The sequence below is a fragment of the Chelmon rostratus genome, chromosome 7 (assembly GCF_017976325.1).
Source record: "Chelmon rostratus isolate fCheRos1 chromosome 7, fCheRos1.pri, whole genome shotgun sequence".
Classification (NCBI taxonomy): Eukaryota; Metazoa; Chordata; class Actinopteri; order Chaetodontiformes; family Chaetodontidae; genus Chelmon; species Chelmon rostratus.
In genome coordinates, this window is record NC_055664.1 from 361379 (window position 1) to 374691 (window position 13313).

Here is a 13313-nt window from a genome sequence, read left to right on the forward strand (position 1 = left end):
TAGCAACGGGTCAATTGTGGATAGAGCTCCTGCCTTGACAGCCTTACACGCATTATGAGGTTCGATTCAATTCAATTCAATATTATCTATGCATTATAGATTTTTATTTTTTTTATTTATATTCATGAGAAAGCATTGGGCAACAGTGGCAAGGAAAAACTTCCTTTTAGCAAAGACATTGTTTGTCTGCGTTTAAACATTAGAACAGAGTAGAATAGACAACTTTATTGTCTGTCACAAAGTAACAGAAACTTTCCTTTGATGGGACTCAATAAATAACCAATGCATATTTAAAACCCATTTAAGAACACACACAAACCCACATACAAGCACATATAGGACTAAAAACCTGAAAAACTAGAACTAACAAGCACAGTGTTAAACAGGTCAGAGTGTCTATTTTAATGTTCAGGATGTTGATCACAGAGGGAACAGATGTAGATGTTTTTCAGGGGCAGTGGGACTTGGTATCCATCATCCTCTTTCTCTCACCACCTCCACTAGGACAGAGCTGGTCCTCTTAACCAGTCTGTTAAGTCTCTTCAATACACAGGGTCTCTAGACAATGGCTGTTGCAGCAGGGACTACTGGACATGGGGAGGGACAGATGAGTCATCAAATCTATTCAAGAAAAAAATCAGATCATTCCCCCACTTTCAGTGCCCCAGAGGTCAGGAGTTGGGATTCTTGTAGCCCCTCCAGACTCCACTGATGTTGATCTACTCCAACTGATTCTCCATCTACAAGGATGACATCTCCTGATTTCAGATTTCTCCTGGTTATCGACCACTTCTATCTGTCTTGCAGAAGCGGCAAGTTCTCTTTTGTACAATGCTTCCAAAAGATGTCAGACAGGAACGACATCTGTTTTTTCTTGACATACAAGTCCTCTTAACCTGTTGGTGCGTTCAATATCCAGGTAATCCCTTTCTGCATGAGCATGTCTGAGATTTTTAGAGTGATTCAAACTTTTTATTAATTTGTGCATTTATTTCTCTGCTCCAACCAGGTTTGTGCCATTGTCTGATCTCAGATACCTGGCCTCTCCTAGCAATGAATCTCCTAAATACATTTATGCATGAATCCCTCTCAAGTGAACTGGCAACTTCTATGTGAGGGCCCAAAATAGTCTATTCCTGCATTTTAAATAGAGGCTTGTCAGGTAACAGGCAATCTTGTGGCACTTGACCGTATCTTCCCAATTACAATACACCCCTTGGTGAGGTATGTACCAAACTCTCATCATCAGACACAGTCTTTTCATTTGATATTTGAGGTGCATAGCCGTTATTCAACGGGTAAATAAATATTTATATATGTTCTCTTTCAAATCAGACAACTCTAATCCTGAAAGATGGTAGGTAAATTGTAATTGTCCCTGGCCCATTGTGTGAAGCAGGCTCGTAGTACCCTATTACCTCAGTAGAACACTGCAATCTCAGAATGCAGGCTTACTCGTGGTTCCTAAAGTCTCTCAAAGCAGAATGGGAGCCAGAGCCTTTAGCTATCAAGCTAATCTCCTGTGGAACCATCTTCCAGTCATTGTCCAGGAGGCACACATTTAAGAGTAGGCTTAAAGCTTTCCTTTTTGGCAAAGTTTACGCTTAGGGCTGGCTTGCCTTGGATCAGCCCCTAGTAATGATTTCATAGGATTAGGCTGCCAGGGGATTTCTTCTAATGACACACAAAGCTCCTCTATTCTTCTTGCCCTCTCCATCTGCATGTCTTCCTGTCCTACCAAGGCATGTTACCAAATTGGAGAGTGGCTGAACCTGGACTACTTATTACACTTACCACTGCAACTTCTATTACTTTTAGTTATACTACCATTATTATTAGATCATAGAGCTGTATCATATTCATATACTATCTGCTATCAATATGTAAATATATCACATACATAAATATATCACATGTACTATATATACTATGCCATACGTACATCATATAGCTACAAATCTATTAGAGCCCCCCCTCCCTCCCTCAACCGGTCGAAGCAGATAGCTGCCCACCCAGAGCCTGGTTCTGCTCAAGGTTTCTGCCTGCTAAAAGGAAGTTTTCCCTCGCCACTGTCACCAAGTGCTTGCCCATGAGGGAATCGTTGGGTCTCTGTAGATAAAGAGTTTGGTCTGTACCTGCTCTACATGAAAAGTGTCCTGAGACAACTGAGATCATCGCACCACATCTGTGTGTTTAGTTTTCATGGAGTTGTGACTCTGATAAGAATCAGTATTGTGGTTAATTGTGTCATTCAGGAGACACATCACATCATTACTTTGGTTAACAGTTGCTGTAGTACTGTATTTGTATTTTTTTTTTATCTTTTTTTTTACAATATATTTATTGAAGTTTTGTGCAGATATATCAAGGTCAAACACACATATTTAACAGTAAACAAACAAATAAACAGACATTAGGTACATTCAGAATCAGCATTTGAGTCCATGAGGTGAAAGAAATAGAAAAGAAAAATAAAGTGCAGCTCTTGATTGTGGTCCTGTACTGGGAGTAGTTATGTTGTCCCAGTTTCGCTCAGCAAGTTAGACAAATCTTTGTTCTTGATAAACCAAATATAACCCCCCCGCATTTTCTGAAACATTTCTTGCTTATCTCTCAAAGTATATGTAATTTTTTCCAATGGTAAACATAAAGACATTTCTTTGAACCACTGCCCAATGCTTGGTTTGCCAATCTTCTTCCACGACAGAGTTATCACTCTCTTAGCTTGTAATATTCCTATATTTATGAAGAGCTTTTGACAGCTATCTATGCTCAAACCTGTAGGATATAAGCCCAGAAGAAATAATTTAGGTTCCATATCTAACTCTATTGATAAAATCTCCTGTAATATGGCTCTTACCTCTTCCCAAAATTCATTTACTTTAGTACAGGACCATAGACAATGAAACAACGTACCCTTATGTCCTCCGCATCTGTTGCATAAATCAGGTATCTGCATGTTAAATTTAGTTTTCTGGTGTAATGTACACCCTCATTAGCCAATTAAATTGTAGTAATTTTAGACGTGTGTTACTCATCTGTGATTGGGCTTACAAGCTGTGCTCCATTGTTCCACTGTCAGTTCCTCCTGCAAATCAGAGCTCCATGCATTAAGCTTAGCAGTAGAGTTATGAGGAGATGCTGCCAACAGCAAGTTATATAATTTAGATATCATACCTTTACCAAAAGGGTTTTTAGATAGGATATTCTATAATGTGGACAATGGGAGGGTTTGTGTAAAGTCTTTATGAAAGGACTGAATAAAACTCCTAAGTTGTAAGTATTTGAAAAAATGTTTTCGGGGGATGTTAAATTTAAGGATCAGTTGTTCGAAACTTAAAAGATTTCCATCCACCCCAAAAACATCTCTGATCAGTCCCAGCGCCAAGTCTGCCCATAATTTAAAACCACAATCCGCCCTACCTGGAGAAAAAAAGTTGTTGCCCCAAATTGGGCTGAAAGTGGAAAGGGAGGATTTTTCTTTAAATATCTTTGAGTGACATGCAGAATATAAATCATGTTTTTAACTATATGATTAAGAGTAATCTTCTTGAGTTTGTTATATTTATCAGAGTAGATATATGGAGGAAGAGGAAGCCCAAGATAGTGAGATTCAATATTTCTCCATGTGGGGGGCTTATCTGGAGCATAATAGAACATAATAGTCTTTAATTGGGTTGCCCAATAGTACAAAAGCATATTGGGGCACTGTAACCCTCCTCTGTCAAAGGTCTAGGATGCCTATTATTCCATAAAAATTGGTTAAACTGTTTTTTTTTAATTTTAGAGAAAAAACCTGCTGGTGGTGGCAAGGGGATGTTCCTTGCCTTGGGAGAACATTCATTTTTAGTATATTTATTCTGCCAATAAGTAAAATTTGGAGATTCGACCATCTTTCCATTGAGTTGGATATGTCCGTCATAATTGGATTATAACTATAGTCTAATTAATAATTATAGATGCCTAGATAGGTAAATTTATTCACATTCTTGAAGTGACAGGTGTATTTGGGTGGGTTTCCCCTTTCCACTGAGTTTAAAAACATTATGGAAGATTTTGATTTATTAATCTTGTAGCCAGAAATAGAGCCGAAATTGCTAATTAGGTCTAAAATGGTTGGGATAGATTTTTCCAAAATCTTGAGAAAAAGGATCACATCATCAGCATAAAGAGCTATTCGATGGTCAAGCCCTCCAATTTCAATACCCGAGGTCATTGCGTGGTCCCTTATAGCAATAGCAAGTGGCTCAATAGCAATTATAAATAAAAGGGGGGATAGCGGACAACCCTACCTGCAGCCTCTTCCTGTCTTTATTGGTTTTGATATAATATTGTTGGTAATTATTTCTGCATATGGCTCATTATATAGGAGCCTAACCCAATTGCAGAATCCCTCTCCCAAACCAAAGCGACCAAGTAGTTCTAACAAATAGGGCCATTTTACCCTATCAAAAGCCTTCTTGGCATCTAATGCCAAGAAAGCTGTATCAAGTGACCCCCTTTGTTCATACAAGATATTTAAAACTCTTCTGACATTATGGAATCCCTGGCATCCAACTGTAAACCCATTTTAATCTTCCTTAATAATATTTGGCAAAAGGTGTTCAAGTCTCTTTGAGAGAATTTTGCAAAGTATCTTTAGATCCGAATTTAAAAGGCTGATTGGTCGCAAATTTTCACACTTATCATTCGATTTTCCAGGTTTTGGGAGAAGGGTGATGAGGGCCCCTCTAAGACTGGTTGGAAGCATCCCCTTTTCAGCAGATTCAGAAAACATTTCCAAAAGGGGAACCTTTAATTTGGATATAAATTTTTTTGGAAAGGTCAATAGGAAGACCATCTGGCCCTGCTGCCTTTTCAGATTTCATGCACATTATTGCTTCAGAGATTTCTTCCAAAGTCAGGTTGGCTCTGAGTCTCAAGCTCTCCTCTTCTTCTATTTTGGGGATAATTATGTTATTAAGAAATTAAAAAAAGACTGGAATCTGGTTCATCTCGGGCTACTTCAGAGCTATATAATCTTTCATAATAGGCCTTAAAAGAGTCATTTATTGCAGCAGGGTAGGATATTGTTTCCCCTCTATCATTTTATAAAGCCGTAATTGATCGTTCTAGTTGTATTTGTTTTATACGCCAAGCCAGAATTTTTCCAGATTTCTCCCCTTGGTCGAAAACAGATTGTTTAAGTTTTAGTAAATGAGCTGCAGCTTTTGAGGTAGAGATTTAATTATACTGAGCTCTTAACAGCAGCAAACTTTGGTGTAGCTTGGGACAGGGATTCTGAAAGTATATATTCTCTGTGGCTTTAATTTTTGATTCCAGTAACTTTAGCTTCTGTTTGGCCTTCTTGGACTTGATTATTTGACCTCTGATAAAGGCTTTGAATGCTTCCCATCTAATACAGGAGGAAGTTTCTGTAGTATTCAATTCAAAGTAATCAGTAATTGCAAGGAATTCCATTAAGTCTTTGTCCTTTAGCCATTCTTACTACTGAAATTTCCATTTGGGGGGATCGCGAACCAGCCCTGGGTCCATATAAAACAAGTTGGCTGGGGCATGGTCTGATATGAGGATACTGCCATAATCACAGCCTGTTACTTTAGATCCGTATTATTAGAGACCTTTGCTGCAGATGTTTTACAGACAAAATAAAAGTTAAGAGTCAGTTGCAGGGGTCACAAACTCAATGAGCCAGTAAACACTGGTGAAATAATCCCCGTATCACAGCCCCATATAAGTCTAAAGGAGAGTTCCCAGTTCCCAAATAATTTTATAGTTCGATGTTCACAGGTAACCCCAATTTTTGCTGCCGCTTGACTAGTTATCTACTTCGTTACCGTTATTCCTCCCGTTCCTGCCTCCTCTTGGATCCGTCTGAGCCAAGAAATGGTTTCGACTTCAGCTGGGGTATGTCAAGCGTCTTCGGGATCCAGGTTTCCAGGAAGGAGCAGGCGTCGGCTCCCTACGCCTTCTCCGGCAGATTCACCAGTCTCAAATTAGTCCTCATGGATCTAATTTCCAAATCCATTACTTTATCCTCCATGTCCCTATTTTTCTTTTCAAGACTTTGCACTTTTGCAAGTAGGCTGGTGACCTTATCTTCAGTGTCAGAGATGCGTGTCTCAGCGTTTACCATACGCTGTAAGCGCCCTTCGACTTCTTTTCTCATCCCGTCGATTGCTGTCAGTACGCCGTCTAACTTGTTGGAGAAGTCGGCCTGCATCTCTTTGATTGCTTCGAGAACATGCGCATGGCTCGACCCGTCTTCGGTGTTAATGGGCTCCTCGGCTAAAGTGCTAGCTTGAGCTTTAGCCTCTCCACTTTGTTAAGTTGGCCCAAAGTCAATTTTAGGTTGTGATGGTATATATATGGTGATGGTTGTGATTAAGTATATATGGTGTCCTTATTGCCTATGTATGCTTGAGGATAACTAGATGTAGCCTGTGGTGTTTACCTGTGAACACTGTGTTGGCCATTGCGTTTTTATGGTGACTTTGAAATCATGTTGCAGGCTCATTTATGTACACCAATTGCAAAAAGGTGTGAATGACTGAGAAGTATCTTACCATGATATAGGCTCATTGCGTTGTTCATTCTCTTCCTGAGTGTTTGCTCTTCTGGGCTTACCATCTTCCTCTGGACATAGACACAAAAATATATTAACATATTTATTGGAAATGCACATATAACCAAGTCACTTTCATATAGATTTGTTGAAGAGCAGCAGGGTAAAACAAAAGCCTGAAGGGGTGATTCCTATCCAAAGTATCACTGAGCTAGGGAGATGGATAGAACTTTGTCATCATTCAGTCTGATTTATTATTTGAGTTTGCTTTTATTACATAGCAGTGTTTTGTGGTCAATGCCATCTGACATTGTTGTACTGCCCATCTTCATCTAGATACATTGGAAAATAGAGGAGCAGGTAATGAGATGTATTTCCTTCATTAAGGACAACTTTTTTCAGATTTTTTTTCAACAGGTCAAGAAATGCACTAATTCACCAACAAAGGCAGTGAAGAAGACTGTAAGCTAGTAAAAATTGACGTAACAAATGCAGCTTTCAAAGTTTGACATTTGACATAAGCTTGGCAAAGGCTTTATAAGGATGAAAATACTGTACATTTGGTGTATTTTGGTGAGCAACACTGACTGTAAACACAACCTTTGTTTACAAGAAAACTACAGAGGGAGCCTTTAAACGTTTCAACACATACAGCTCAGTGCAGCTACGTATGTGCTCCCCTTTTACAATGGCCAGTGTGAAATTTCATGCAGTTCTATTTTCTATCTCAACATGGCCCAGACTGCTGCCTACATCCTTTCTATATAATCGAGGACATCCCCTGGCCAATATATGTACATTATTGTCCCCAAATGAGTGTCCCTTGCCCTTCAAATGTAGGTAGACTACTGAGTCTTGACCTGAGTTGTGCTGTGCACGTGGGAGTGGTTGTTTTGTTTCCCAATTTTGTTTCCCCGATTTGCACTGTTATATACCACATTGCTCTGTTTCTTCCTGGGTGTTTTGTCCTTAGGGTTGATAAGTTTCTGCCTCAGGGTGTTACTGGGCTTGAAATAAACAGGGATGTGGTGTGTGTTGAAAATCCTGCAGAGTTTTTCAGATACTCCCACAATATATGGTATAACAATATTGTTCCATTTATGATCCTTTTCTACTCTGTTCTGTGTCTTTTCACGGTCTTGATGAAGGCCCAGTTTGGGTAACCATATGTTCTAAGTGCTTGCCTGATGTCTTTTTGCTCCTTCTCCTTGCCTTTTGTCCTTGTGGGGATGCTCTGAACCCAATGGTGAAGGGTTCCAATAACCCCCAGCTTATGTTCCAGAGGATGGTGAGAATCAAAGAGCAAATATTGATCTGTATGCGTGGGCTTTCTGTATACTTCGATGTTGAGGCTTCTGTCTTTCTCACATGGTGGCAAAGTCCTGGGAGTTCTTAATGTGGTGTGGTGTTGCCAACCAAAGGAGCTAGGATGTTGGCTAGATGTTTGGCAATGTTGTGAGTAACCCAGTTGATGATGGGTCTTTGTGTATCCTGGCCATATCGTTCAGGTTTTCAGAGCAATCTTTGGGCACATACAGCACATACAGAAAATGTATCTCGATTGGAGTTTTTATTGCAGTTTGCAATACACTGCCCTTTTGTTATTAATTTGTTTATTTGACGGGGACAGAGCATGAACAAACAACAACATAATATAACATAGCATAATATGGATAAGGATATGTACATTTATATATATATATATATATATATGAAATATGTGTGGAACTCTTAGGATCTATTGTATTTTGCAATGTCTGTCACTTTACTGTTACTGATCAAGCCCTGAAGTAGAATTCCACTTTGCAATATAACTTTTCTCAGACCACTTGATTATTGGTCCAACTTTTGCTGTATAATAATCCTTAAAGTTTGGTAATGCCATTCTGCCCTTGTCTTTGGCCAGTTGTAGTGTCGAGTATCTTATTCTTGTCTTTTTGCCATTCCATATGAATCTGGAAAACTTTTGAAACCTTTCTTGAGGGATTTTAACCGGCAGAGACAAAAAAGATGCAACAATATTGGGAAAATGTTCATTTTAATCACTAGTTCTTGAATTTAGGTCTAATGACCAGGTGGACCATGTCTCAATGTCTGATCTCTAAATCAAGATCAATTTGTTAATAATTTGTCTTATAAAGTTGAGTTAATTGTTTTGGTTGGTTCATACCAAGGTATTTTATCATTTTTGTGTCCCATTTCAAATGAAAATTTCTGCAAACCCTTCGGGTACTACATACAAAAAAATTCGAATTCATGCCATTGAAAGCCATTTTGGCATCAGGGCTTGCAAGAACTGCACTTTTTTTTTTCCCTTTGTATCGACTTAAATACATGCAGAGTCCACCTAATGTTGTCTTGTGTTTGATATCTAGCAATACACCCTGTTTGGTCTTCATCAATTTGGTCAGCTGAATGTGTTTTCTATTTCTGTGGGGTTATGCCTAAATTGACCAAAACAAAGATCTCTTATTTTGTGTTCTGTATTTGCTAACCCTAACCCGTCTGTTGTTTCATGAGTCTCCTTGCTCATAAGTTAGTAGCCTTGGGGCCTGCTTCATAACATTCCTGTTTTAAAAAGTTTTTTTCTCTACTTTTCCTCCTTCCTTCCTCCTTCTTCCTTAATTTCCCTTTAAATGAGCTTTATGTCTTCTAAAAGTTGTCTTTTGTGACAAGTTTTATTCAGAAGTTTATTAATTTTTCTGTTAAATAAAATATGTGGTTCTTCTAAATTTCTTTTGTGGTGAGGTAAGAGCTATCAATTTCCCACAGAAAACGACCTTTAGAGTATCCCATAGAAAAGTCTCACTACTTCTGTATTGTTTTCTTTAATATATCTTTTTATTTCCATTTTAATTTGCTCAATTATTGTTTTGTTATTCAATATGTTTACATTCAGTCTCCATTTGTTTTTCTGCCTATTATTCAAGTTAATGGTTAGGTGAATCATGTGATATCAGCCACCCCAATTTTACATTCTTTTAACTTGTGTAAATCCCAGCTATTCATAAATATGTAATCAATTCTAGAATTAGTATTATGTGTGGTAGAGTTGCGTGTAAACTCTTTTTCCATCCGATGAAGTTCTCTCTGTGCATCCACCATCCCCTGCTCTTTCAAAAACATATTCATAATTTTGGTTAGGTGTGTCTTATTTGTTTTTGTACTTAAGATAAGAAAAGATAAAACTTTATTTATTAAAAAATACGTATTGGCCCAATAGCTGTGGAAAAAAACAATGTGTGCTGCCTTCAGATTAGAAATAATAAAAATTGTATTAATACAATTGCACAGAAGAATAAAACATACAAAACAGTAACAGATATGCAATATTGCACAAAATGTAAAGGAAATATGTAATATTGCACAAAATGTAAGGATATGAGTGTATGTTGGCATAAATAACGAAAAAAAAAACAACATCAACATCAACACAGTCTCATGTTAAGTGATGCTGGAGTTGAATAATCTGACAGCTGATGGAATGAATGAAATGAAGGACCTGCGCTAAACGGATAGGTGTGGTTTAATAGCACATTCAGGTCTCCTGTGCACATCATAATGCCTTCTGATTCTGGTAACACTAAATTTAAAAAAAAAAGTGCATTGCATTTCTGTCCCGATCTGTCTCTATCTCTGCCTCTCCCTCTCTTTCACCCAACCGGTTGAAGCAGATGGCCACCTACACAGAGCTGGTTTGACTTGAGGTTTCTGACTGCTAAAAGGTTTTTCCTCGCCACTGTCACCAAGTGCTTGCTCATGAGGGAATTGTTGGGTCTCTGTAGATAAAGAGCTTTGTCTGTACCTGCTCTATATGGAAAGTGTCCTGAGACAACTTCAGTTGTGATTTGGTGCTATATAAATAAAATTTTACTTATTTTTATTTTATGTTTTTAAATGTTGGGCTTGTGTCCTGATTGCACTCTCTTGCTGCAATGCCTCTTATTTTATTGAGCTTTAAGCAGCTGCACTAAAGATAAGACTTTATTAATCCCCAGACAGCAAAATTGGGTGTTACAGGCAGCAGGCAATAGCAGTTGGAAAAAAATAACAACAGAAAAGAGAAAACCAATATGCATTGGTAGGTAGAATACTCAATGAGAGTGAAAAAAGAGTAATATGGCACAAGGTAACTTGTGTATGACAAATCACACATCACTGTAAAAACAGTCTGATTATGGACCAAGTGCTACAGTAAGCAATGCTGGAGTTGAACACTCTGACAGCTGTTGGTACGAAGGACCTGCGGTAGTGTTCCTTCTTGCAGAGAGGATGCAGCATTCTGTTGTTGAAGGAGCTGCTGATGGGGGCCCCATTGTGTCATAGAGGGGGTGGGAGGGGTTGTCAGTGATAGATGTCAGCTTGGCTAACATCCTTGTCTCACCTACATCCTCAGTGGTGTCCAGAGGACAGTCAAGGACAGAGCCAGCTCTCCTGACCAGTCTATTCGGTCTTGGTCGATATGCAAACTGATGGGGGTCCAGCTCACTGCTCACCAGGTGACGAAGGTGGTTAAGTATAATCCTCTCCAGAGTCTTCATCAGGTGGGAATTTAAGGCTACCTAAAGTGGTTGGGCTCCCTGGGACGCACAGTCTTTGGCACTGGAACCACACAGGAAGATTTCCAAAGGGCAGGAACTCTCTCCAGATCGAGGCTCATGTTGAATATTTGCAGAACGACCCTGCAGAGCTGGTCAGCACAGTCCAGCAGTATGGAGCTGAGCTTACCTTCATCCTCCTGAGCTCCTTCCGAACCAGATCAGCTGTTATGGAGAGGCTGGGTGGGGGACTCGGGAGTGGCTCATGTTGGGTGAGGGGGGGGCTGGGTCAGTGGTCCATGATGTGGATTTGAGGGGAGTGAAGTGGTGTGAGGACAGAGCTGCTGGTGTCAGGGATGTTCTGTGGTGGAGGGAGGGGGTTCTGGTGGTTGGGAGGGAACGGGGGCTACAGTCAAACCTGTTAAAAAAAAACGATTCAGTTCATTATCCCATTCCCAGTCTCGAGATTCAGGGCCTCTGCCATTTTCACTGCTGTGGCCTGAGATGGGTTTCAGCTCCCTCTGCACCCTCTTCAGCTCAGACTTAAAAACCCCCCTCTTCTCGTTCAATAGGGTTTTCAGTTCAGGGAACACCCAGGGTTTGTTGTTTGGGAAACACCACACCTTCCCAGTAAGCACAGTGTTGTCCATACAGAAGTTAATGTAGTCCGTGATGCATGTTGTCAAACTGTCAATGTCCTCCAAGAGGACTGCACAACACTTTCCAGTCGGTGGTGTCAGAACAGTCTCTCAGTGCCATACTGGACTCCTCTGACTATGTCTTCACATACCTAATGGTTGGCTGATGTTTAATCTTCAAGGGTATGTAACTAGGTAGCAGATGAACCAGGTGGAGGTCAGATCGGCCCAGTGGGGGGAGGGGTGAAGGATGTAAGCATCCTTGGTGTTTGCATACAGTAAGTCCAGTGTTTTATTGTGTCTGCAGTGGCATTTTACATACTGAGTGAAGGTGGGAGTGTTGAAGACAGGGAAGCATGATTGAAATCTCGAGAGATGAGGAGGAGGGCCTAGGTAGTTGTGAGACTACAGTGTGTAGGAGCTGGCATGCTGTTGCAACACCGTTTTTCGGGGAGGTAATACGGCCGAATGCTAACAGCTAGCAGCTTGATGTCTCTCATGCAGTGTTGCTCCTTAACACTGATGTGTCCTGGGTTACACCATCTGTTGTTCACAAACATTGCTATGCCACCACCCTTCCTCTTACTGCTCTCCATCACTCGCCTGTCCGTTCTCAGCAGATGGAAATTGTCCAAAGCGACATGCAGAGTTTGTTAAGCCACGTCTCTGTGAAGCATGTGATACTACTCTCCCGGTACTCCCGCTGCATCTGCTTAGTGCCGTTAGCTCTTCCATCTTATTAGGGAGAGATCTCATATTCCCCATGATAAGGGACAGTATGAATGGTTTATATATGGTATATATGGTTTATACCATCTTGGCTTGTCCTGGCACTTAACGCCAGTTCTGCATCCCCTTCTCCATCTCTTTATCTCTGTGGGAATCTCCCGTCTTTCTGCTGGGAGTATGCTTGTGTTGCTCAGCGCTAACATCTGTTCCAGAGTGTAAACAATGCAGTCGTGGCTGAATGGATCTCCCGATGTTGGTTTGAAAATTCCAAAAAAGAGTAAAAAGAAAGCTCTAGTCTCACCAGTTGTACATCCTTAGGTACGCATGATCGACCGAAACCAGTGACGGATAAAAAAAGAAACACAAGAAAACAGGTTGGACCTGCTGTAACAGGCTGTCCTTCGTGCAGCGCCATGACCGGAACCTTAAGTTGTTTTAGTTTTCATTTTGTGAATTTAAACTGAAGCATAGCTCAGTGGTGGGCTCTCGATCCTCACAATAAAAAGTCCCTGGGTTTAAATCCACTGATAGGTAAAATGGATGGATGAAGATATATTGAAGAGGTGTTAGGCTGGACTATGTGTGAGCCTGATGTCTGAAGGAACCCTTTGATTCTGAAGCTACACCAGTTAAAAACTACTACTGTGTGACATAGTGAAAAAAACGAAATGTTTTACACTACGGGGTTGACATGCATGTCTTACCACAGGGGTTTCCCTCTATATCATCAAGAAGATTGGCTCTGGAGTTGGCTGTGCCCAATCTGAAAAGGAGCTTAGTTAAGAACACTAAAACCCTGGCCTTGCAAGCCTGATCAGTCTCATAATTCAGTCATGAAACTGG

General features: G+C 40.1%; 1 protein-coding gene across 3 annotated transcripts in view; it reads right to left on the reverse strand.

Moving 5' to 3' along the window:
* The window catches only part of cuedc1b (CUE domain containing 1b), a 51431-nt gene that overhangs the window by 5896 nt on the left and 32222 nt on the right, over positions 1 to 13313 (reverse strand). For all 3 annotated transcript variants that reach the window (XM_041940025.1, XM_041940024.1, XM_041940022.1), the window contains exons 9-10: positions 13175 to 13233; positions 6567 to 6636 (exon numbers count right to left, since the gene is read on the reverse strand). In XM_041940025.1, the coding sequence (XP_041795959.1) occupies positions 6567 to 6636; positions 13175 to 13233 (129 nt within the window). The remainder of the gene's footprint in view (positions 1 to 6566; positions 6637 to 13174; positions 13234 to 13313) is intronic.